Below are 27,924 nucleotides of genomic sequence, written 5' to 3'. Positions count from 1 at the left end.
TGGTTGTAAGGGTCCTGATAATAAGTATCCAAGCTTTGACTTAACCGCGATCGGTCCGTCTCCTCTTATTACTTCGTTTCGATAAAGTTCCAATAGTAGTCGGCACCAATAAGTAACGATATCTCAAAAGAATCGTCCTGAGTAACTGGATGAGCGAGTCTTAATCCTTTGAGATAATCCATATTTCGGTTTACGTACCGCATATGATTATGAATTGGAACTGCTATAGTAGGAACAATAAGGACTTCAATAGGAAATTTACGACTATTTTCGGTTTCGACAAATACAGTGGTTTTGCGTAGTTCTCTCGTGCTTGTGTTGTCCTTTCCAAATGCCGATAGGTTTACAACTTCAGCTCCTTCAGTTTTCAAATTCAATTTCTTCGCTAGATCATCTGTTAAAAAAGATCTTTGTGCACCCTCATCAAATAAAACATTCGTATCCATACATATATTACCTGACCATACAGGAGCTACAGCCGTTTTCAGTAGCACATTTGTACGCATCTGTGTCGATGAATGCAAAACTTTAGTATCTTCCTTGTTTTCAGTGTCATTTATAAGATTGACGGGTGTAGATTGAATCTGTTTATTTGTATTGCTTGTAATGAATGCTAAACCTTCGCTGTTAACATTGCTACTTGCACTACATAGGCTGGAATGATGTCTCTGGTTGCAGTGTAGACACGTTCGTTTCGATTGACACTCATTAGCATGATGATTACCTAAACAATTAAAACATAAATTATCACGTTTTACGATAGACATGCAAGCTTTATGATTACTAACATTGGTACAGTGTGCTGGTGCATGTATCTCTTTACAAAAAACACATGGTCTTTCTGTAATATTCCGGGGTTGGCTCTTCGCGTTGTGTGATGTGTTTTCTCGCGGTGATTCGGTTCCTGTATGAAATGTACATGTAGATGCAGTTGCAAACTGACGGTCTAAAGACTCGAGATATGTACCTGTATTTTGTCCTGCCTCCATGATTTGAATTTCATTCAATATGCTCCTTCTCAGATCTTTCAAATTCCAACTGGACGGTCCGTGTTCTCTGGCTAAGTGTTGTCTGATTTCACTGGGTAACTTTCTCATAATAATCGGTACCAGTAAAGTTCCATATGACGTCTCAGGTTGTCCGAGCGAATCTAAACCTCTTACGTAGGCTTCACATCGGTCATAAAATAATCTTAAGCTTGACAAGGTGTATCGTGGTTGGGCAATATCTAAAAGTGCCTGTAAGTAGGCTTCCGTTATTCAGTGTGTTTGTCCAAACCGTTCCTTTAGTACATTTATAGCCTCCATGTAATTACCATTTGTAAGCGCAAATCCAGTTATCGTATTTAATGCCTCGCTTTCAAGTTGCGATTTCAGATAATTAAATTTCTCAATGTTTGTCAAAGTAGGATTAAAATGTACAGCAGATTCGTACAAATCCCAAAATGTTTGCCAATCTAATATGTTGCCATTAAACTTCGGTAGTGATAACTTGGGTAAACGATGGTTACTAGTACTAGCTATATTTTGTGGTGCAATATGACCTGTATCAGAGCCATTGTAGCTTGTCTGTGGTTGAGCGGCGGATGAAGCATAGAATGGTGTTGCGTTTTGAAAGTTATCAACATTTGACGGGCGGAAAAGAGGGCTTTCTACATTGAGTACTTGATATGAAGATTGTGTTACATTGGAACTTGGTGTACGGTTTTGACCAATTTGTATAAAATTACGAAAATGTCTAAGTTTAGTGTCTAAATTATTTGAATACTCATCTGTATCTACTATTTCACTTTCAACGTTGTCTGAATCCGTTGCTTCCAATATCTGTTCGTTCAGTTTTTCCAACAATTTTTCTTTTGCGTAAGATTATCGTACGTTGCAAGTAGTTCATCTCTGTCGAAGTCCGTGTTTTCCTTCGCCTCCTCGAATTTTCAGAAAAGTCTGGTCACTGCACTTCTATTTCCAGTCCTAATATTCTTTAACTTCTCCATCTTCGATGTAATCCTTTGGTTACGGCACCATAAATGTCGGGGCTAACTCAACTATCGTTATACAGAAAGAACACAACCATACAGTTTAACGTTTACTTCATATATATTAGAGCTGCTAAGGCTACGTCCCACATTGACTTCAACCCTAGATACAATTGGTAAAACGCGACGTCTTAACTCCCGCGGTATTCTCAACAATAGTACCCATTAATGAGGATCTCCCCCAACCTGCCGAAAGGACATTACTCATCATCCTGATCAATTTCTGCATTCTAGTCACTTCGACACGGCACTTGGTAAAGTCCGTTCGACACCTAGTTTAATCCGGACCATGTTAATTCGGCACCCGATGTAGTTATTTGAAAGTAAACTATTTGAATGCTCTGTTTTTACCATAATTTTTGTTAATATTTTATCTTGAGATATCAACGTATATTTGTTCTGCATAACAGAAGTTCCAATGGAAACTTTGCTATAAACAATGCCAGACATGGGGTAATTGAAATATGTAATTGTAATTGGCTGTAATTAATTACAATTTCTCAAGTAATTGAATGTAATGTGTAATTGAGCATTTTTTCAATTACAAGTAATTGAAAGTAATGAATTACAAAGCCAAAATTGTCTGTAATTGACAGTTACTTTTCAATTACAATTCAATTACATTTGAAATTTGGGATCAGAAAGATTGAGTCTTGTGTTTTCTCAAAAAAATATGAAATGCCATGACCTTAGCAAATGCAGTTAGCTGACAAATCAAAGCCTACACAGTATACCTTTTGTAATTACACAACCATGGAAGATTCTTTATTTTGTAATGAATGAAAAAAAAATTAAAAAGAAAAAAAAAATATGGTAGAAACATGCCATAATTTGTGTTTAAAAGAAACCATTAGTAAGTCACTGTCTTATACCTTAATTAGCTTGTTACCTACATGTATATTCAGATGGATATTGTTAGACATTGATTTAACATAATCAATTTGAAAGGTCATAAGTCAATCAATAAATATAACCTTTGGCTATTTGTTTTATCATAAACTATATAATGACTGTTTTTACAACAGTTATGTTTGCATGTTAAACAGGTGTTAAGCCAATTAGAGAGAGATAAATATACCCCTAGGTACATGATTTTTTTTTTAATTAATTAATTGTGATTAAAACTACATTATATTTTTTAAAAAATCAGACTTTCTAAATCATTTCTTTAGGAAAAATAATTTTAATAAGTTGTGATCAAAATAAAAATAATAAAATTTTATCTATAGGGCTCTCTTCTTGTATCATTTTCAATGAAATACATTAAAACATAAAATTTCAATAGGTAATTAAACAAAATTTAATATTTTCCAAATATTGAATAAGGCTTTTTATCATTTTGCGCATTAAATTAAACCAGACATCTAGTCCTAACCATTCCTGATAGACAAAGTATTATGTGCACTTCAGATTTATGTTTGTTTTTTCTTTATTCCCGTAACACACCAGATATTCAACTTTTACTCTTCTTTGATACTGGCTGAATTTGAAAATAGTCACTGTAGATCTCATGTGTTATTACTATAAAGCAATGTATGATAATTATGTACATATGATAGAATAAATGCATTTTCTAAATTTTCCTTTCAAAAGTAATTGAAGTAATTAATTACATTTGCCAAGTAATTGGAAAGTAATTAATTACATTGTCAAAAAAAGTCAAATGTAATGTGTAATTTAATTGAAGATTTTGTAATTGTAATTGAATGTAATTAATTACTTTCAAATGTAATTGACCCCATGTCTGAACAATGCCATAAAATGGTATCGAGTCTGTTCGAGCTCAAAACACATTCGCACCCCACACGTTTGCACCCCACACGTTCGCACCCCTGGGTCCGCTAGCACCCTATTTTTATTCTAATACGGGTTGAATCATTTGATGTTTTTTAGATGTATATATCAAAATATTTATATTTTTATGAATATGAATTCGATAATTTTAAATGAAATATTTTTTTTAATGATTTGATGATTAAGTATTACATGTTAATTATGTATGATTACTGTCAATTGGTATACATTTTTACAAAGCATAATTTGGTATTTTTGTTCTGTTTTTGAAAATCATGATTGTTGTTATAACTAGCTTTTATGTAAATACTGCCTATATTCAGCTTGGAAGAGTAAAAACAATCATGGAAGATTCTAATTGAAAAACATGAAAGATTATTGTTTTTAACAGCTTGGCCCCTTTGATCTCGTGTGTGTTTGGATAAGTATGATATAAGATGGTTGAATATTAAGTGTTACCATCATACATTTAATGAATATTTGCAGGGTTATTGTGATACATTTTGTACTTTGAATGACAAATAATTTTCAAATTTATGGTATAATATTAAAAAAATGCTTGGTAAAATTAGCTGCAAAAAAGAGATCCCTGCTGTCAGAGCTTCTGGACAAATTTCCAAAAAACGTGATTTGTGGCCTGGTTATTGTGTTATTTGTTGTTGTGGCAATGTCATTGTACATTTTGTAACTAGTTTGATAGCCGTTTGGTATCTTCCACCTTTCATTTACAAGTCTTAGATAAATGAACTTTACCATGATCATCATGACAATTTTTTATTTATTATTCATTTCGTCAAAATAATTTAAAAAAAAAACACTTAAAGAAATCTGTTTACCTTTTTGAATGTCACTTTATTTTGAAACCATGAAAAAATATTTATAGCAATACACTAATTAAAACATGATAAAAAAATTATTCAACACAAAACCAATAAAATGTGTGCGAACGTGTTGGTGCGAAAGTAAATGGGAGCGAAGGACCCAGATACCCATAAAATCTGTTCCTATTGGCACCTATATTATATGCACTGGCTACGATTACCCCAAAAAGTAACAATAAGAAATGACTAATTGCCAAAATGTATTCAAACAGCAAGCCAACTGATTATTTTTATTGTGTATTCTAACTGCTAAATTATATGTGCTGATTTTTGTTAACACTGTACGAAATGTATCTTTTTAATAACCTCTGAAAGTATTTAAGTTTTGCAAAAAATATATAAAAAAAAACTATTCTCCCCATACTTCAAACAAAAAGGTAAAAATAATTTAAGGTGCTGAATTGAATAACCAAATGCCGAAATTACTTTAAATTGGTGTCGATTTGACTAGGTGCCTAATTGACCAGGTGCTGATTTGACTTGTTACCCAATTTTTCAGGATTTTGAAAATGATTAAAATTAGGACTTTGCAAACAAATAGCATCGATGAGATTACAATGTTCAACTTTAAACTTTGAACAAGCCAGTAAAAAATGGTTCTCATCTTCTTTCTCTCCAGTTGAGCAATAAATACACTATCTATTTTGCTAGATAGTACCTTGATATCTTCCTAACAAAGTTGAAGTCTATGAGCTGATACTAGATAGTACCTTGATATCTTCCTAACAAAGTTGAAGTCTATGAGCTGATATAGTCTGTTAAAGGGCTCATCAGAGATCGTGTTTCTTTGTTACTATGTACATATATGCCAACTGTAAATAAAATTTACTTACTTACTTACTTTTAGTTTAAATAACATCTTATTATATAAGGTCTCACTAATTAGCGACAAGAAAAAAAAAATTAGAGCGACGAGAAGACAACTCTAGCTAAATGAAAGTTTGTAGACTATCAAAACAATAAATCAATAGAAAAAGTCAATTAATTAAAGCTGATTATTTGTTGTTTAATAAACCTTTACATTTTGTTGTATTTAGTAGCACTACAGTATGAATTTTTTTTTTTAATTATTACAACATTTTAAAGTATGTATCAATCTGAACATTTTGCAACAATCCCAGAATCATTTTCATGTCACAACAGGGAGCTAATTGATAATTAAATATTATAAATAAAAGCACATGGCAATTACTCTAAATATAAGAGAATACATGAGGAACTAATCCTTCAATCATCTGATTATATGAAGTGTTCATAAAGAATTGAGAAAAATTGCCTAATAAAATTAAAGACATAGATTTTGAGTCACTGAAAGGAAATTTGTTACCAGCAAATTCAGATGATTTATACAATTAAGTGGCTTTACTTGACAGCTTCGGTGTCAAACTTAAAACAATCTGTTAATTAACTTCTGTTACCCCAGTCTAAGTCTGAGGTCAAAATAATCTTGAAACATTGAAACATTTTATTTCACTAAAGGCCTCACATGAGGCATGATAGTACAACAATATAACAAATAAGAAATAATGCATGAACAAACATATTTACAAATGCATGAATAAATGGGAAGGTAATATCATTTGTAAACTGACATTACAATTTTACAGAACTTAGCTAAGCCAACAAGAACAAATTTATCTTTGCTGTTCATTAAATCAGAGAAACTCATAGTATTCTTCACTTTACAAGTATCTGCTGGTAAGAATTTCAGCCATTCAGCATTAAAGAAAGTACAATCATATATGTAATGAAATTCATCTCCTAGCACATTTCTGTTACATAAATCACATACATGTATTCTTTCTGATCTATCAATGCTATAAAATCTACCACATTCAATAGGTAACCTATGACTACTGCACCTATATTTACACAAATAAATTCTTAAATCAAAAGGCAATGTAGTTAAATAATCTTCAAAACCAAACTCAGACTTGTATATTCTGTAATTTAAACATTTTGATGTATTAAATATCTGAGCCTTCCATTCATTTACAAACAAATTGTGGTAATACTGTTTCACATTTTTAGAACACTGACAGTTTGTATCTATATATTGATTATTCCAGGCATTAATAAAACCACATTCAGGTAATATATCTTTTACACAATTCAACCACTTAGAGTGATATATATCACCAGAATCAAGTTTATATAGCATTTCATACAATGTACGAGAAATTTTCTCTTTTTTGCCTGTAACAATACGTTTCCAAAAAACAACCATTCTTGCCTTAATATTAACAGACATTGGTACTCTACCAAGTTCACCATATACAATGCAATTAGGTGTACATTTTTTAACTTTCATTATATATTTACAAAATTCTAAATGCAATAATTCAATAACATCATTTTTCTCATACCCCCAAACTTCTGCACCGTACAATAATATAGGGCCAACCATAGCATCAAAAAGTTGTAACAATACATCTATAGGTAAATACAATTTTCTTGCCTTACGTAATACATAAAACATTGCTTTTCTGGGTTGTTGAACCAGTCTAGATTTATTAACATGAAATGTACCTTTTCTAGAAAATACAATACCTTAATATTTAAATTCATCAATAACAGATAAATGGTCATTATTATATATGAAATGAACATTTTCAGCCTGTCGACTTTTAGAAAATATAACAACATTGGTTTTTGCAGTATTAACTTTAAGATTCCATGTTTCACAATATAATTTATACATTGCATTCAATGCTGAGTAACTCAGCTGTGGATTCTGCAAAAATGACTGTCTCGTCCGCATATAACAACAGATACAATTTGAAATACACTTCAATATCATCATTGTCAAACAGTAAATGAGACATATTACAAACATCATTCAGACCACTATAAGCATGTGACATAAACTCAGTCAAATCATTAAGAAAAATAGAAAATAATAGGGGCGACAGGTTTTCATCCTGCCTCACACCAATATTAGATGCAAAAAAATCTGAACAATTAGATCCATCTCTTACACAAGATTTTGCATTTTTATACAAGTTTTGTAATACAATCAGTAATTTACCATCTATACCATTGCGTAACAATTTTTGCCATAATAATATTCTGTTTTCAGAGTCAAAAGCCTTACTAAAATCAACAAAGGCGCAATACAATTTTTTCCTTCTAAATAAATACAAATCAATGAGACATTTCAAATTAAAGATATGATCAACAGTGCCATACCCCTTTCTGAACCCTGCCTGTTCTTCACATAATAATCCTAAACTTTCCAAATAATTGAACAATCTATTATTTAAAATACATGTAAACAATTTTCCATAACAGCTCAATATTGTAATACCTCTATAGTTGTCAGCATTTGCAGGATCACCTTTCTTTTTAAAAATAGGACAGATAAAACCCTTTATTTCAAACATGTTTTGCATTATAAATTTTGAGTTACTCCCCTTGTTTTACTTTGTTTTTTAAATTATACTCCTGAAATATTGGGCCACCCTTAACAAATTCTTTGTTTGATGTGGCCTACCCATGCCTTGAAGGGTTGGGTAGGTAGGTAGGGATTTTATTTTTTTTGGGCCAACAACATAAGTTACATGTTTTAGACAAGAAAATAATGTGAGAACACCCAAATTGTTTTTTTTTTTTTTATTTTGAAAATGCTGCTTGTTAGATGTCTAGGTAGGCAACATCAAACAATTCTAATTTTATTTTTGGCCTTGGTAAAAATTAAAAGCTAATAAATTTGTACATTTTCCCTTTGATCTTACTGCCTAATATTTTTATATCATGGACAGGACTTGATACTCGAAAATATTAGGCAATGACATCATGTTTCAGTGCAGCAACGTCACATGCTCAAGTCAATCTGCATCAATTTATCAATGAAATGCATGCGACATCATTCATACAAACGAACAACTTTCCCAATGTTCTGTCGGCGTAAAAGTAGTTTTACTTATTTTTTTTACTTTACTTCTTAACCAAAATAATATACAGTTACGACAAATTGCCGATAAAAAGAAAAATGGCATTTTATTTTTTGATACTGGCTTCATCAGCTCGAATATCAGCTCCCCCTAGCGGGCTCGCTTGATATTCTAGCTGATAAAGTCAGTATCAAAAACATAAATGCCATTATTCTTTATATAAGTAATATGTAAGAATTTTCCTTAAGTTGAGGTAATTTTCACAGTCACTTAATAATTGGGCTGTTACATATGGTCTATAGAATTGTAAGGACCTAATTTTCATGGTTTCAATTGAAGAAGGATAAGTTTTCAGGATTAGGTTAGTTTCTCAGTTACTGTAAGTAAAAGTTCAATTGTATATAGTATATAGAATGATTGTAAGGAGTACATATCTGTCTGACATATTTTACTTGACCGTGACCTTGATCTCATTTCTCATGATCAACTGTGAGTTTTCATGATATTTAATTGTTAAAGTTAAAGTTGGAACCCCCCCCCCCCCCTTTTTTTTGGCCGATCAATGCATTTGAATGGGGACATATGGTTGGAACCCCCCCTTGCTCCTGGGTTGGGAACCCCCCCCTTTTTAAAATGGCTGGATCCGCCCCTGCATTTCAATGTGTTCACACTTGTATGTTTTATAAAGACAAACATTCTAAATTATTTTTGTCTGAACACATTTGTTATTACATTTTAGGGGAAAGTTTAAACTAGTGATGCACCATGATTGGTTCTAACAGAATTACAGGTATACAGACTCAATCAACCCCACCTTCTGTTGGCTCCCTCAGAGGGATATTGATTGGATGCACAGTTTTTATTTGTGGGGAAATCTTTGGATTTGTTATTGAAAAGGGAAGAGGTAAGCTCAAAGTTTATTTATGAAAGCAATTATAAACTGATACATGGATCTAAGAAATAATTTAAAGCAGCCCATGGATTGTCAGAAATTTTGCATTGGGAAGATGTTATTTTAAAAAATACCTTGAATAGAGAAAGGGGTTAAACTTCTGGTAAAAAAAGAGTAGAATCAAGATAAAAAGATAAACCATTGAATGATATAATGTATTTAGTATCTAAGGGAGAAATACCTGAATTTATTTTGCATCAGATGATGTTATGTACAAATGAAATCTTGATGTCATTATTTTCTGTTGCTCATGATTTATGTACGAAATTATTCTTTCATGCCATTCTCTAGTGCTTGGTGTAGAATATCAACAAATCCATATGAAAATTAGCCTTGTCAATTTTGTTGTATTCAAATAAAAGTTTTACCACTTATAATGATATATTTATATAAGAAGGTTTGCTCTCTCAGACAGTTTTAGTGATATGAAATTTGAAATGGAAATTCATATTTCAATGTTTATATTTTAATTGCATATATGCTTTACCACTGATAGAAATTGTAAATTAATAGATATAAATCCTAGCAAAAGTATAAATGTGAGTTTAAATAATTGTGACAATGTATCTAGATTAAGATAAATAGGAATATAATATCTACAATACTTTTGTCATTACAGTATTTGAACCATCAGTTGTATTTGATCAAATGTTGATGAAGAGATTTGTTATGCTGAAAATGTTTTTATCAGCTGTAATTTCAGGTTTGTTACTTATAAGATAGCAGTATTTTATTTTAAGATTTGCAAACATCAATTGAAAATTTGAAGGTCACAAATTGAGTTTACTTTTGACATGTTAGCAGTGCCAGGAAACAGATATTTGAGACCTTCAAATAAAACATTAATGCCTGCATCTTAATTATTATCTTAGTTCTAATGCAACTAAAAGAGATTAAATCATACATTTAAAAAAATATTTACATGATACTATCAGCACTTGTGGAACTGATAACCTGATAATTGTCTCATTGTCCTATCATAAGAACATTGTAAACAGTGTTGCATTAGAATGAGTAGTAACTGTGCTATATGTGTACTGTAAGAGAAATTACATGTTTCATTTTGTTGACTTGGCAATATAAACAAGCTGTCTGCCAAGTAGTACTAAAATCTCCACCACCCCTACCCTAATGAAAATTCTGATTGGATCAGGATATTCTATCTACATGTTAATATATTCACATATGTACATATGTATATCCATATGAAAGATGCATTGTACCATGTTTTATGCAAATTAATACAAAAATATCAAAGGATTTGTGTTTACAAAGGTTAGTATACTGTAAATTCAGAAATTATTGCGTGCATTTATTATTGCGATTTTGCCATTTTAGACTAAAATGCGATTTTAATTTTTGCGATGTTGAGAAAAATCCTGTTTAATTCAAATAAAAAATTTCAAAATGCGAGTTTAAATTATTGCGATTATAACCCTGTCGCATTTTTCGCAATAATAAAAACATCGCAATAATTTCTGAATTTACAGTATATATAATATATGTACTGAAATGGCCAAAAATATTATATATTTTAAGGAATTTAATTCTAAATAGATAAATTAAATGATTGGTAAAAAAGGACATCCTGCCCAAATGCTGAAGACGGTGCAACCTAATTACAATAAACCATTGAAAAGAAGTGGCAATGTGGGAGCTGGAACAAGATCACAAATTGATACTCAATAGTTTGAATATTCAAACAATTGACAGTATAACCTTTTTTTTCTTTGTTTTAGGTATGTTCTGTATGTCTGTGTTGTCTATGCTGCCATTTACCAGACAGAAATTCCTGAATGCTAGACAGACTTTGGTGAATGACTTACAAGGGAAAGGCTATGTAACTGTGATGTTAGGTGGTTTTATCCTTGGAATTGGAATGGCATTAGGTGGAACAGTAAGTTATCACTGTGATGTTGGGTGGTTTTGTCCATGGAATTGGAATGACAATAGGTGGAACAGTAAGTTATCACGTGATGTTAAGTGGTTTTATCCATGGAATTGGAATGACAATAGGTGGAACAGTAAGTTATCACTGTGATGTAAAGTGGTTTTGTCCTTGGAAATGGAATGGCAATAGGTGGAACAGTAAGTTATCACTGTGATGTTATGTGTTTATATCCTTGGAATTGGAATGGCAATAGGTGGAACAGTAAGTTATCACTGTGATGTTAAGTGGTTTTATCCTTGGAATTGGAATGACAATAGGTGGAACTGTAAGTTATCACTGTGATGTTATGTGGTTTTATCCATGGAATTGGAATGGCATTAGGTGGAACAGTAAGTTATCACTGTGATGTTATTTGGTTTTATCCTTGGAATTGGAATGACAATAGGTGGAACAGTAAGTTATCACTGTGATGTTAGGTGGTTTTGTCCTTGGAAATGGAATGGCAATAGGTGGAACAGTGGAACAGTAAGTTATCCCTGTGATGTTAGGTGGTTTTATCCTTGGATTTGGAATGGCATTACGTGGAACAGTAAGTTATCACTGTGATGATTAGTGGTTTTATCCTTGGATTTGGAATGGCATTAGGTGGAACAGTAAGTTATCACTGTGATATTAAGTGGTTTTATCCATGGAATTGGAATGGCATTAGGTGGAACAGTAAGTTATCACTGTGATGTTAGGTGGTTTTGTCCATGGAATTGGAATGGCATTAGGTGGAACAGTAAGTTATCACTGTGATGTTAGGTGGTTTTGTCCATGGAATTGGAATGGCATTAGGTGGAACAGTAAGTTATCACTGTGATGTTAGGTGGTTTTGTCCATGGAATTGGAATGGCATTAGGTGGAACAGTAAGTTATCACTGTGATGTTAGGTGGTTTTGTCCATGGAATTGGAATGGCATTAGGTGGAACAGTAAGTTATCACTGTGATGTAAGGTGGTTCCACCTTATGCCATTCCAGGCAAAAATGAAAAAGTTCCAAGGTTCCAAAAAAAAGGGGCATTAGGTAGAACAGTAAGTTATCACTGTGATGTTGGGTGGTTTTATCCTTGGTATTGGAATGGCAATAGGTGGAAAAGTAAGTTATCACTGTGATGTTAGGTGGTTTTGTCCATGGAATTGGAATGGCATTAGGTGGAACAGTAAGTTATCACTGTGATGTTAGGTGGTTTTGTCCATGGAATTGGAATGACAATAGGTGGAACAGTAAGTTATCACGTGATGTTAAGTGGTTTTGTCCTTGGAATTGGAATGGCATTAGGTGGAACAGTAAGTTATCACTGTGATGTTAAGTGGTTTTGTCCTTGAAATTGGAATGGCAATAGGTGGAACAGTAAGTTATCATTGTGATGTTAAGTGGTTTTGTCCTTGGAATTGGAATGGTAATAGGTGGAACAGTAAGTTATCACTGTGATGTTAGGTGGTTCCACCTTATGCCATTCCAGGCAAAAATGAAAAAGTTCCAAAGTTCAAAAAAAAAAAGGGGCATTAGGTGGAACAGTAAGTTATCCCTATGATGTTAGGTGGTTTCATCCCTTGGACTGGAAAGGGCATTAGGTGGAACAGTAAGTTATCCCTGTGATGTTATGTGGTTTTATCCTTTGGACTGGAATGGCATTAGGTGGAACAGTAAGTTATCGCTGTGATGTTAAGTGGTTTTATCCTTGGAATTGGAATGGCAATATGTGGAACAGTAAGTTATCCCTGTGATGTTAAGGGGTTTTATATCCTAATGGTTATCATCATTTGCCAGACTTAGGATCTTGGTAATTTTCCAGCAATACCGGGTATTTATGAAAGCTTGTACCAGTTTCTTGTAATTAACTTCTCTTACAGTGACAGTTTTCAAACCATATCACTGAAAATTCATAGAAAGATTACACACATGTTGAAGTTGTGCAGCTGCTGTTATAGAATTGTTTGAATAATATTTTCCTATTTTTTGGAACTTTGGAACTTTTTCATTTTTTAGCAAAATTCACAATGACAATACCAATTTTGTGTTATCAACACCTCCTACAGTTTTCCATCCAGTATCTTGAATCTTCACAGATTGATTGCACATCTATTGAAGTTTTTGCATTTGTTATTATTGAATTTTTTGGGGAAAACATCCCATTTTTCCAGACTCGGGAACTAAGTGATTTTTCAGCAAAATTTTTCAAAAGATGGTAACAATTTTATTTTCAACCAAGATCTTTGGAACTTCATAGAGAGTTTATGAACCTATTGAGGTTATGCACATTCTATTATGAAGTTGTTTAAAGATTTTTTTCCTTTTTTTACATTTTATATTTTCATATACTTAAATGTTCAGTTTAGATCATTCTCCATTATTTGATAAACAATGTGTGCAATCTAGCATTTGATTGATCGATTATTTTTTTCAAATGCATGGATATGAAAACTAAGACGACAGCTTCAAAATTCGTATTAAGTATTGAGTAAACATGGCCATTTTTGTGTTGATAAATTCAGGAATATTATATATAATTATAATAAATCTACAATATCTAAGCTCAAATTTAGATATAATTATAAAAGAAAGGAAATTGGTTATGAAACAACATCAAATGAAATATTGTGGAAAACATTCTGATTCCTTCACTTAAGTTTTATGTTGATTTATTAGATAATGATTGGAGCTATATTTATATTTTTCAGTGTCCAGGTGTTGTATTTGCTCAGCTTGGCACAGGTACACAGAATGCTGGTAAGTACAGTAATATATTCTTTTTTTTATAATGAATTTCTGTTTATTTGCTCATGAACAACACGATGACTTTATGCTTATTTCAACATTTTGTGGTATTTTTTTCACCTAGAACACCACTTTGTCTGATGGAGACTGAAAAAAAGAAGTATCCATCAGTTTATTATATATTTATTAAAACAGAAATTTATGTATCAACAACATATCAATTTTTAAGGAAAATCAATTCATTGGTGATTGGAGATTTGATGAAATTAAGACAAATTTAAGAATGATTTTCACTGATTTTATGTGCTTTCTATACAATTGTTAATCTATTTTTAAGAATTCATTTGATTAAACATCAGAAAATAAAGGATATTAATGCATTTTTTAAATATAGTTATAGTTCAACGTTCAAAAGTTGTATGCAAAATTTACCAAAATTTGTGCCATAGCGTATTTACTGTACCTTGACCTTAATAGAGTACTACAATATAGTATGAAAAGTAGTCACTCTGAACTATATTTAAGGTTTTATTGATTCACACCAAATATGTTTACTCAAGTTTGCTTTTTACGGTCTTTCAAGATACAACTGTGATTTATGATGAAATATTTTATTTTACAGTGTATACATTGCTTGGAACGTTAGCTGGGGCATTGTTATATGGAGTTTTGGAACCAACCTTGATGTCATTAACTAAACCAAACAAACCAGTAAAATATCAGTTGTATGTACATTGTATATTTTTCACTGAGCTAATAACTTAGCAGTCTGAAAGAAGAATGAAAGATATTATTTCTTGATGTGAATTTTTTTTAATTGATATCAACAAATATTGGTTTATTGATTTAGCATTGGTGTTTTTTATATAAATGTATAGTTATACCCTCACTCTAAAAGTTGGGTATATTGCATTAGTCTGGTCTGTTCCTCTGTCTGTTTGTTCATCCAACAATTATTTCTGTCACACATTTCTCAGATATATCGCTGCACAGAATAACTTCCTATTTGGTTAGCAGTTTGATAGCGAGCGCTTTTTATATTGGTATGACGTTGGCGTCGCCATGTCGTCGTTGTCGGCGTCGTCCGGCGTCGTCTGAAGACACATTGGTTTTCGCACTCTAACTTTAGTTTAAGTGAATGGATCTCTATGAAATTTTACCATAAGGTTCAATACCACAAAAGGAAGGTTGGGATTGATTTTGGGGGTTATGGTACCAACAGTTAAGGAATTAGGGGTCAAAAATAAGCATTTTTGTAACTTCCAGACATAACTTGTGTGTTGGTGTATGGATCTCTCTGACATTGTACCACAAGGTTCCATATCACACAGGGAATGCTGGGATTGATTTTGGGGGTAATTGCCTCAAAATATTAGGAATTAGGGGCCAAAAAAGGGGCAAAAAACAAGCATTTTTCTAGTTTCATGACAATAACTTGTGTGTAAGTGTATGGATCTTTCTGAAATTGTACTACAAGGTTACATATCACAAAGGGAAAGCTGGAATTGAGTTTGGGGGTAATTGCCCAAAACGTTTAGGAATAAGGGGCCAAAAAGGGGCCAAAAATAAGCATTTTTCTAGTTTCCAGACAATAACTTGTGTTCAAGTGTATGGATCTCTCTGAAATTGTACCACAAGGTTCCATATCACACAGGGAATGCTGGGATTGATTTTGGGGGTAATTGCCTCAAAATATTAGGAATTAGGGGCCAAAAAAGGGGCAAAAAACAAGCATTTTTCTAGTTTCATAATAATAACTTGTGTGTAAGTGTAAGGATCTTTCTGAAATTGTACTACAAGGTTACATATCACAAAGGGAAAGCTGGAATTGAGTTTGGGGGTAATTGCCCAAAACGTTTAGGAATAAGGGGCCAAAAAGGGGCCAAAAATAAGCATTTTTCTAGTTTCCAGACAATAACTTGTGTTCAAGTGTATGGATCACTCTGAAATTGTACCACAAGGTTCCATATCACACAGGGAATGCTGGGATTGATTTTAGTTTAAGGGGGGGATTTTTTTTTTTCCTTTTTTTTTTCTTTTAAAATTTTCCATTTTAAGTTGGTTATTTCTGTTTTATATTTAAAAGCAAATAATAATGATATGGTAGGAGATACACACCAAACAGGATGTGTAAATTATTATATAATAAGTATTGTGCAATAGCAAGAAATTTTCAATTGCACAGTATTGCACAATAGCAAGAAATCTTCAATTGCACAGTATTGGGCAATAGCAAGAAATCTTCAATTGCATAGTATTGTGCAATAGCAAGAAATATCCAATAGCACAATATTGCGCAATAGCAAGAAATTGTCAATTGTACAGTATTGCGCAATAGCAAGAAATATTCAATTGCACAGTATTGTGCAAAAGAAGATACTTCGTATAAATTGCTTATTTCTTGACCAATTTCAATGGGGTTTTATTCTTGAATTCTTGGGGTTCTTTAATATGCTGATTCTAACCGTGTATTAAGTTTTTGGATTTTGGGCCCCGTTTTTAAATTGGTCCACATTGAGGTCCAAAGGGTCCAAAATTAAACTTTGTTTGATTTCATCAAAAATTGAATTATTGGGGTTCTTTGATATGCCGAATCTAACCGTGTATTTAGATTCTTAATTTTTGGTTCCGTTTTCAAATTGGTCTATATTAAGGTCCAAAGGGTCCAAAATTAAACTTAGTTTGATTTTAACAAAAATTGAATTCTTAGGATTCTTTGATATGCTGAATCTAAACATGTATTTAGATTTTTGATTATGGGCCCAGTTTTCAAGTTGGTCCAAATCGGGGTCCAAAATTAAACTTTTTTTGATTTCAACAAAAATTGAATATATGGGGTTCTTTGATATGCTGAATCTAACCATGTATTTAGATTTTTGATTTTTGGGCCCCATTATCAACTTTGTCCACATTGAGGTCAAAAGGGTCCAAAATTAAACTTTGTTTGATTTCATCAAAAATTGAATTCTTGGGGTTCTTTGATATACTGAATCTAACCATGTATTTAGATTTTGGATATTGGACCATAATAGGTGAATGTCCAATTTAAAAATTTTAAGTTCTTAGACCACATTCATTCTGTGTCAGAAACCTATGCTGTGTCAAATATTTAATCACAATCCAAATTCAGAGCTGTATCAAGCTTGAATGTTGTGTCCATACTTGCCCCAACTGTTCAGGGTTCGACCTCTGCGGTCGTATCAAGCTGCGCCCTGCGGAGCATTTTATTCTAGTATGTCAGACCAAACTTCCTGTTTGCATAGACATTGAATTTTTCAATATGTTGAATGAACTTTAAATATTTCTTCACCTATCTAAAAAAAATGTGCTCAACAGAATGACTTAATGTTAAGTCATCATCATCAGTTGCAATGTGTAAGCACTTTTCAGAGCTGTCAAATACCTCCTTCCTGTTTTCCAATACTTTGAATTATGAATAGGGGTTTGCTTAGCATAGCAAAATGTGCATTCTTATTTTTATCAGCATTATTTTATAACATTTCAGTTTATTCCATCTGTTAGGCTCCCCATATCATACTACAGCAATTCCTGTGGCAGCCATATTAAGTGTTATTGTCTTTACGCTTGAAATAGTTTATCCCTGGGATACTGAAGTGAAGGTTAGTTTGAAACTTTTTTTTTGTATACAAATAAAGGTCAATTACTCTGACTTCATTCTAAGTGTTTCAGTTCATTCAAAATTCTTACTAAATTGCAATTTGTTTTTTCAAATCAAACTGCCAGAAATTTTAACTAACAGCTGTAGAAAAACCACAGACAAGTCATCAAAGTGAGCCAGTTTATATTAGATATCCTTATTGATATACTAAAACTGAATGATTGTATTTTGTGCATTTCTTTAGAGTCAAAGTCACAATTATTAAAAAATTCCTCTTATTATATCATTTGATAAATTATACAGCGCAGTACAGTTTAAATACATAATGTGGCTACAGTCCTTTCCTATACATAGATCCAAGTTACAAAGATACTTTTATCATTTATTGAATGTATAGATCAAAGGTTTATACATGTAAACACCTAAATAAAGAGTGTAAATGTTCTACATTTTTGTACTGGTAATTGATGTGTAAATATAATTTGAAAGACTATTGGTAAATCTTTCTTTTTTGTGTTGCACATATTAAGGATTCAGAGAGTACCAGCATGTGGAAAGCATCAAGTTGGCCACCATTTTTTACTGGTTTAATAGTTGGAAGTCTTGAGGTTCCATTGATCCTGATAGCAGGTGGACTTCTTGGCAAGTTATATTAGAGAAAGTGTTATAATTATAATAATATTGATAAATGGATATTGTCTACAATATTTGAGAAAAAAATGTTCAGGTCAAAGATGAATACTTAGTTATGGACTTGAATATCTCAGAAATTTCTTCTATTTTAATATTATTTTCAGTCAAAAGCTGTTTCTTAATTATTTACTTGATGAGATATAAACATGTGTTATTCTAATATGACGCCCTACTTTTGCTTTGTTAATAAAGCCATGTTCTAATTCTATTGAAACATGAGGTGCATGTGTGTGACATCATCTCTAGAAAGATGAAGTTTTACCTGAAAAGAGAAACCATTTTTTTTCAGAAATTTTATTGGGGATATGTCCTTTCAAACTAACTGGACATAGGGAATATATTTATAGATTGGGTTCCAAATTGGATTTTTACTGACTTAAAGGTTCTCAATGATTGCAAAGAACACACAAATTGTATGTTGCAGCATTCTTAACATTAGGTAATAGAAACCATGTTACAGCCTTCTATGCATATCTTGTTAAATTAAAGGAACACATTAATATAAATTTGGTAATTTAAGACATCAAGTTAAATGTCTGGCTGAGGCATATATTTCTTTCTCTAATTCTTACCCGATTTATCTTTTTCCAGACCTGTTGATTATTTATAGAATAACTAATCGAAGAATTCAAATAGAGAAAAATATTCAACGAGTGACCAAACAACACATTAATTCACGAATGCGCGTAGCGCATGAGTTAATTATCAGTGTTGTTCGGTCACGAGTTGAATATTTTTCGATATTTGAATTCTTTGATTAGTTATTCTTTTTATTACATTGGCAAATGGCTTTTTTTAATGAAATTAATGTAGAAAATGTAAGGAACTATATCTTTTTTCTACGCATTCACAATTTGTTTTGAATCGACGTCTTGACAACGCGTATTGTTGTATGACGTCAGAGAGTGAAATAACCACGTTTATTTCACATGTGAAATTATCGGTTTTTATTTGACTGGGAAATCAATGTAATAATTTTATTTATTCAACTTGTGGTTCATTTAATCTCAGTTCTTCATTGGTCAAAATACGATTATGACGTCAAATTTTCTGGCTTTCCTCTGAATTTCCTATTGTGACAACATGAAAAAAGGCAACCATACCTGATGACGTCACAAAGAAAGAACACATCTTTTTGCCAATCATTTGAAAAGAAGAATTAAGATTGTCTGTATATCATCTAAAAATTATTAAAGAATCAGATTCCATCATCAAATCTCGTGCAATACAATATTTATCCACTCTCGGTGAGCCTCACGTATTAAATTTGAAAATATAACTGTCTCGAGTGGATTATTATTGTATCACACTTGATGCAGTAGTAGATTCTATAAGTACACAATTTTACATTGAAATAGAATATTCATTATGAAATTTATATTGAGAATGAAAAAAAACAATATATAATATAACTTTGAAATATGCTTAAAGTATATATCTGGCACTCTTTTCTTTGTTACATCATAAACCTTGTAATTTTTTGAACTGAAACAACAATGACATGATTATTTATTGAATCTTTTAGGTGCTAGCAGTAGTTATTGTACAGTGATGGCACAAGTTTTGGTAACAGATAAAATGAAACAAAAAGTACCATATCTTGTCAAATTTAAATCAGGATTGTCTAATTGGTGGCAAGTAAGTGTTTTATATGAAAAGTTTTAAACCAAATAATACATGAAATAATTATTTCCTTTTGAATTTTCTTAAAATAAAAAAGTCTTTATTTAATAAATGATTTATAATATTAATGTCTATTAAACAAAAAAAAAGCACAGACACTTCTTTTTATTTTATATGACAGTATGTTTGTCAGACTTTAATATACAAGATAGTAAGCATGTGCCCCGTGTCCTTACAATATAAGTGAAAAACAAAAAGATGTTTAAAGGTCAGTCCATTTCATGCCTATTTGCCACTTATAAATTACTTACAAAATGACAGCAAAATAGGTTTTTCTTACATTTATTAGTGTCTTTGTTAAAGCAATCAAGGGCCATAACTCTGAACAACAAAAGTGAAAAACCATTTTGACCACAATTTTTTCATTGAAACAACATTTCATAATTTGAAAAAGAGTAGATCAAACATTCTCATGTTATCGCATAAAATCTTTTAATCAATCAAGGACCATAACTCTTAAATGGCAAAAAGTGAAATCATCAATCTCTGATTAAACCCAGTTTAATTATCTGTAACAGCCTATGGAAATTTGAAAACCATTGGTTGAAAGGTTCTCATCACATAATGTGAAAAAGTAAAAAATTAAAAATAGAGAATAGGTTTTTATGCCCCCGCCGTAGCGGAGGGGGCATTAAGTATTACCTTTGTCCGTCTGTACGTCCGTCCGTCTGTACGTGCCAAAGTTGGTTTCCGTTCCCTAACTTTAGTTTGCTTCAACCAAATGTTATGAAACTTATACACAATGCTTATTACCACAAAACACAGATCAAGTTTGAATTTTGGTGGTGTCACTTTAACCATTCTAGAGTTATGCCCCTTTACAAATGGAAAAATTGCTGAATTTTTCGTTTCCGTTTTCTAACTTAAGTTTGCCTCAACCAAATGTTATGAAACTTATACACAATGCTTATTACCACAAAATACAGATCAAGATTGAATTTTGGTGGTGTCACTTTTACTGTTCTAGAGTTATGCCTCTTTACAAGTGGAAAACTTGCTGAATTTTTCGTTTCCGTTCTCTAACTTAAGTAAGCATCAACCAAGTGTTATGAAACCTATACACAATACTTTTTACCACAAAACTCAGATCAAGTACAAATTTGGGTAGCTTCACTAATACAATTTTGTAGTTATGTCCCTTTATAATGTTATATGATATCAGATATGCAAGCGGGGGCATCATCTGTGTCCCATGGACACATTCCCCATTTATTTTTTAATTAATTTAAATTTTAATGGAATGTTATGAACCACTACAGAAAGGTTAAGTTTGATTTTTTGTCATTTTCACTTTTACAATTTCAGAGGTATTGTTTCTTGATTGTTGGAAAAATTCAAAATTTGCTGGTTTCCAAAGGGTGATAAATAGAGAAACACTTTTTGAAATTATTTTATATTAAAATGGAAGGTTTTGGACCACTGAAGACAGAGGACGTTTGATTTCTCTCATTTTCGCTTTTGTCGTTCCAGAGTTATGGTACTTGATTGTTTGAAAAATTCAAACTTTTTGGTATCAGATGAATGATGGAGAACCACTTTTTGAAATGAATTGAAACATTAATGGAATGTTTTGGACCGCTAATGACAGATTTTTTTTTATTTTTGTTGTTTTTGCTTTTACTGTTCCAGAGTTATGATACTGTATTGTGTGTTTCCAGATAAGAAACAGAGAATCCCTTTTTGAGATTGATTGAAATTTTAAAGAAATGTTTTGGACCACTAAACAAAATCTTGATCTTTCAGTTGCTGCAGGCTGGGTATCTGTGATGACTAGATCACCTTTCTAGTTTAAATACGCCACAGTTATGCCAGCGTATGTCCCAGGTATAACCTACATATGAATTCTCAGAAATGTAGATTTGATAATGTCTACAGGATGGGGATTTGTATCATCAATGCATCAAATTAAATACACAATTTTAAATTTTAAAAATAATTGGCAGCATTTTTTACAAAAAAAAAAAAAAAAATGCAATGTAAAAAAATTATGAAACATAAGTTTTAATTGATTATGTTTTATAACCACGCCGTCACCAGAAGGGGCATTAAGTGTTACCCTTGTCAGTCTGTACGTACGTCCCAAAATTGGTTTCCGTTCTGTAACTTAAGTTTGGCTCAACCAAATGTTATGAAACTTACACACAATGCTTATTACTACAAAACTCAGATCAAGTTCGAATTTGGGTGGCGTTATGTCCCTTTATAACATTATATGCTAGCGTGGGCATCATCTGTGTCCCATGGACACATTCTCCATTTATTAGTTGTTCATTTGATTGACTATATGTTGACTTTTCAATCAAGAAAGCTTAAGTGATATTCTACTGACTGAGTCTACAAACAAACACTAAAATCTCATGGTTTGTCAAGTTACTACTGACCGAGTCTACATATTCAAGTGAAACTATTGTTACCATTTATGTTGGTACTTTGATGTTTCACATTCAGTGCTTATACTTAAACAGGGATTGCTTAAGAAATAATTCTTCCATGCCATGCTCTACGCTCATTTTAACATGGGTAGGCATTATATTTGTCAATATCTTTATACAGAGATAGAATGTTGACAAATATAATGCCTACCCATGTTAAAATGAGCATAGAGCATGGCATGATAGGATTATTTCAGTCCTAATAGGAAAATTTTGAAATTATGTACAACGAAGCAGACCTATAGTACATGTTCGAAAGGCAGTCATTTTGATTTGATGAAGCCAAAACATATTAGAAAATCAACTGTTTCAGAATAAAACAATGAACAGATACATGTAAACTTACTTTTATAATGATTTTATTTAATTTCCTAGTGAGCAACACCAACACAAATGTCCATTTTGATCTCCGGCGTTGTTAAAAAAACAACTGACATTGCAATTTCAATTGACGTCAATCATGTGTAGTCCATGTTCTATTGGAATTAGAACATGGCTTTGTTTCCAAAGCAAAAGAAGAATGTCATATTTGAATTAACAATAGTTTCAGATAAAAAAAATTAACCCTAAGAATAAATTGTGACAAAAAAAAAAACACAATATATATTCTATTTTAGGTGGTGTTTGTTGTAGCAGCCATCCATGGAGCCAGTTCTTCATCTCAATTGTCTGGGACATATGGAACTATAGAAGGCCAATCGGCACTAATGTCATTCTTTGGTGGTGTATTAATTATTGTTGGGGCAAGACTTGCTGAAGGTTGCACAAGGTACTTTTTTTTTGAGTTTTCAGGATTTGCAAAAAAAATCTACAAAATGCTTGTTATTCAGATATAAAATGTAAAGGTTTTGTAACATTTGTTGTCCAGAAGAAGAGAACATATGATACCAGTTTTAGTGGACATGAGACATGTTTATGAAATAACCTTAATTAGGTATGCTCAAGATAAAAGTTTGGAAAGCATGATAACCAGGACAGCCAAAAACTAACTTAATTCAATCTTGACTGAGGGAGTTTAATTACTTATTTTTTGGATAGTCCAGCAGTATTAACCTGGCAAGAGTATAAATGGCATATTCAGAATATTAGTCTTCTGGTTTTTGAACTTCTAGTGGCAAACAACAAATGAATACAAACCGCTACAGATTATGCTCTTTTTCATAATTATATTTTAAAGGTCAAGATTAAATATGAGATTATAAAAACATCATTGTCGATCTGTAGAATTGGCTAAAGTATGCTTGAATGGATACTTGAATGAAGTTGTATTGTATTGTTTATACATTTTTTGTTCTTTTCAGTGGACATGGAATATCTGGTATGGGACTATTAAATAGCTTATCTATAGGAACTATAATGAGTATGTTTATTGGAGGAATGTTGTCTGCCAAGTGTATCCAAATGCTGACATAAAATAATATTACAATATGGTTTGTTTGCATTTTTTGGGTTTTTAATTTGTTTTGTTTTTTGCAAAGCTAATTTTTGTAAAGGGCATTTTTCAGGCCTTTTTGTAATGTAATTTTTCATGTTTTATTTTTTATAATGTTTATATCATAAATGAAATATGTGGGATGTTTTTGTAAATCATAATTTTTTTGTATTTTTACTTTACAGTATATAAACAGCAGTCTAACTACACAATATCTTACCACACTTTGTCTTTATGTTTTAATTGATATATACATTAGTATTAAATGCAAGTAAATTTTATGTGTAATTCAATCAATGACAATCATTCTGTATCAGCCATCTGTGATGATATCTATATCAGTCACAGTTGCAAACACTTTATCAGGCCCTTATTCTGTATTACCTCATGTCACATGAAATATATCCGCAGCCTAACTTAGATCATATTTTTTTCTAAACAATTCCTAAATTTGTGATATGTATATATAAAAGTCCTTTTCAAAGGAACACTAGAAATTAAATCAAAGCCAAAGTAAATAAATAATTTCTATAACCTCACAGAATTGCTGCAAGTTTAACTTCATCTGTTTCGGTTCTTATATATCTTTGAGTGTTCCTGATGAAGGTAAATCCAGAAAAGTGCATCAGAGGCATTACATTTATATAGTGTTGTTTTAATTTTTTTAACCTCCCCAAATAAAAAAATAAAGAATATCAAAAGAGGCAATTATGTCTTAAACAGAGAGATAAAAAAAAGAGGAACAAACAAAATATTGCACAATACTATTCCTCTTTATATTTCACTTAAACAGAGCTTAAATTTCAAGTGTTAATTTTACCTCCCAGAATGGAGAAGATATGATAAAAAATACCAAAAATAATATATTTTCATCATCAGATTTGTGAGACCTCTGAGTCTTATAATGAAGTGATATGAACAAACAATGAAAATTTGAAAAGACCTAAATTATCAAGATTTGACTTGTATCCCCATCAGTTAAAAGTAAAATAACAAAAATACTGAACTCCAAGGAAAATTCAAATCAGAAAGTCCCTTATCAAATGGCAAAATGAAAAACTCAAAACACATCAAACAAATGGAAAACAACTGTCATATTCCTGACTTGGTACAGGCATTTCCTCATGTAAAAAATGGTGGATTAAATCTGGTTTTATATCTAGCTAAACCTCTCACAAGTATGACAGTCGCATGACATTCCATTATATTTTTATAGCCAGCAAACCCTCTCACTAGTATGACAGTCGTATAAAATTCCATTATATTGAATAAGATATAAAAAGATTAGTAAGACTGACTAAATAAATTCAACACAATACACTGTACTTTATCAGAAATGAATATTGATATTTACAACAAAATCAACTGAAAATAAAGGTATACCTGTATATTGATGGTGTAATAAGTCACACCATGGACATCTTCATGATATATTTGTTATTCAAACTTATTCTCAGGGATTTAGTATTTTTGTGATAATTATTTTTTAGAAGAGCAGTTTTCAAAGTAATGGATATTTTTTAAATGAACTTTTGTGACTGCTGCTTTTGTGTGAAGAGATACTAGTAGATATTAAGTTTAAAGTTGGGGCCTCAGTGGCCGAGTGGTCTCAGTTGTTTAACTACTGTATCACTAGCCTGTCAACACTGAGGTTATGAGTTCAAATACTGCATGTGACAGGTGATCTCAACTCCAATCTTAATTGACAAGGATTGTTAGTTTTCCTACAGAAGGTCAGTGGTTCTCTCTGGGCACTCTGGCTTCCTCCACCAATAAAAACTGAACGCCACAAAATAGCACAATAGTGGTGTTGATTACCAATCAATAAGTTTTACAGAATTTTTTTTTAGAAGTATTCATGTTTTTTTTATCACTCAAACTTTATATTCAGACATAACTGATTGGTTTCTTCCTCCCTTCCCTACATTGCTGTAAATATTTACTTGCAAAATTTTTTGTGAAAATCATTTTTATTTAAAAAATATACACTATACATTATTCATCACATTTAAAACCATAAAGTATTTAGAAAATTTATTCACAAGTAAGGATTGCTACCTTCATATAAATGGCAGCTATATAAGCTACTTTAATTTTTTTATCTTTTATTCCTTACTTTCTGAAACGACAGTACATAGTGACAATGTATTCATTTTTTGTTTCATTCGGTTGCTATTTTGTGTGTCTTCATCACTTTTTGTCAGGATATCTATATTAATAAGAGACTGCATTTCAATGACATTTTGTATCTAATACTGTTGTGTACCAGCCTATTTTATTTTTTGGTACAAATTTCTTATGGCATAACATGTCATATCTACAAATGATGTAGACATCATGTATCCATAATTCCTCCATATAAACGATGACCTATTTCAATGAAATTTTCATACAAAATGCCATTGTACATTTTCTATTTTACACATCCATTCAATTAAGTTTTGTAATGGCAGCAATAACAATGTTTTAGTTTGTCATAGTTTGGTTTTAAGAGAACCACTAGTGTTAAGTCAATATTTGGTATGCAGTTGTATTAGCATTGGCACATCACATTTTCATGGAGATTAGTTGCTGCCCCCTTAGTCTTGGTTAATTGCCTTTGCAACTTTTACCTTAGTTTTATGTATTAGTTTGTGATAAGGTCAGTTTAAAAGGAACCACTAGTGGTAGGTCATTGGCATATATATCTCATTTCCATGGAGATTATTTCATCGAAAAATATATTTAGGTTCCACTACTGTTTCTAGAATGTCACTACTGTACATTTTATAATGTTAAGGGAGTTCTCAAAAGATATACTCTGCTACATGTATACCTGCAAGTCCCTATCCTGAGCGTTAATCTTTAATTAGATTCACAGTTTGTCTATACTCAGTGTGGGGCTGATGTTAGAACTTGATATTTGGTTTGACACTTGTCTGTTGTTAAAGACTTCTATTGTTGGTTACTGTTTTCAAATAGACTATACCTTTGCACCTAAACTCCGGAAGGTTATCCAAAGGCTATACTGATAGCAGTATTTCTTTTATGCATTTGTTTCTCACTACATTGTATTTAGAACATGTGGTAATATATATATTTGATGTTTACACATCCTTTCAGGATGATCTTTCAAATAAAACGTAAGGCTATACTTTCTTTTAGTTTTAACAAGTAACAACTGGCAGCTAAATTCTGACAATATTTACTACAGTCCCATAAAACATTTTGTATTCATTTGTTAAACAGATGTTGTATTGTTGTAATTTTCTGTCCTATAAGCTAATTAGTTCTTTTTTATCTATTTAATTCAGTTACACATTTGCTTTTTGGTTTTGTTTATTATTTATGTACTATATTTACTAATTGTTGCAATTGTTTACATGATTATAGTAACAATAATAAAATTTTGTGAAAAAATGTTTGCTTTTTTATGTTCTAAAACATGACATATTCTATAGGTTGTTGAATTTGGAAATACTAAGACATGACATATCCAATATGATTTTGTTTTTGGAAGTACTAAGACATGACATATCCAAAAAGGATGTTTTTTTTGGCAGTACTAAGACATGACATGTCATATAGGTTATTGTGTTGGGAAGTTCTAATTTTATTGATGTAAGCGTCTCACATGTCTTGTATTGATGTAAGCGTCTCACCTGTCTTTTATTGATGTTTGTCTCTCATGTTTTCAACTTGTCTTAGTATTTGCAACCCCTCTGATGTTTTCCTAGCTTTGGCTGAACAACCACTTTCAAGTTAGATGAAGGGTGAGAATGACGATTTTAATTTGCTACAGTTTATTATATTATTCCTTTGTTTGTCTTCTTGTTAAGCTCTAAAAATTATAACTCAAAATACATGTACATTTAACTCAAA

General features: G+C 31.6%; 1 protein-coding gene across 1 annotated transcript in view; it reads left to right on the top strand.

Moving 5' to 3' along the window:
* Positions 1–27,452, top strand: part of LOC127698174 (UPF0394 inner membrane protein YeeE-like) — a 29,597-nt gene extending 2,145 nt beyond the window's left edge. The window contains exons 2-11 of the mRNA XM_052201526.1: positions 9,340–9,504; positions 10,172–10,255; positions 11,292–11,449; positions 14,168–14,216; positions 14,827–14,929; positions 17,710–17,824; positions 18,354–18,465; positions 20,042–20,154; positions 23,249–23,400; positions 23,933–27,452. Of these exons, the coding sequence (XP_052057486.1) occupies positions 9,366–9,504; positions 10,172–10,255; positions 11,292–11,449; positions 14,168–14,216; positions 14,827–14,929; positions 17,710–17,824; positions 18,354–18,465; positions 20,042–20,154; positions 23,249–23,400; positions 23,933–24,044 (1,137 nt within the window). The 5' untranslated portion in view covers positions 9,340–9,365 and the 3' untranslated portion in view covers positions 24,045–27,452. The remainder of the gene's footprint in view (positions 1–9,339; positions 9,505–10,171; positions 10,256–11,291; positions 11,450–14,167; positions 14,217–14,826; positions 14,930–17,709; positions 17,825–18,353; positions 18,466–20,041; positions 20,155–23,248; positions 23,401–23,932) is intronic.
* The last annotated feature ends 472 nt before the right edge of the window (positions 27,453–27,924 follow it).

The sequence above is a fragment of the Mytilus californianus genome, unplaced genomic scaffold, assembly GCF_021869535.1.
Source record: "Mytilus californianus isolate M0D057914Y unplaced genomic scaffold, xbMytCali1.0.p SCAF_4, whole genome shotgun sequence".
Classification (NCBI taxonomy): domain Eukaryota; kingdom Metazoa; phylum Mollusca; class Bivalvia; order Mytilida; family Mytilidae; genus Mytilus; species Mytilus californianus.
This window is presented reverse-complemented; position numbering and strand designations above follow the sequence as displayed.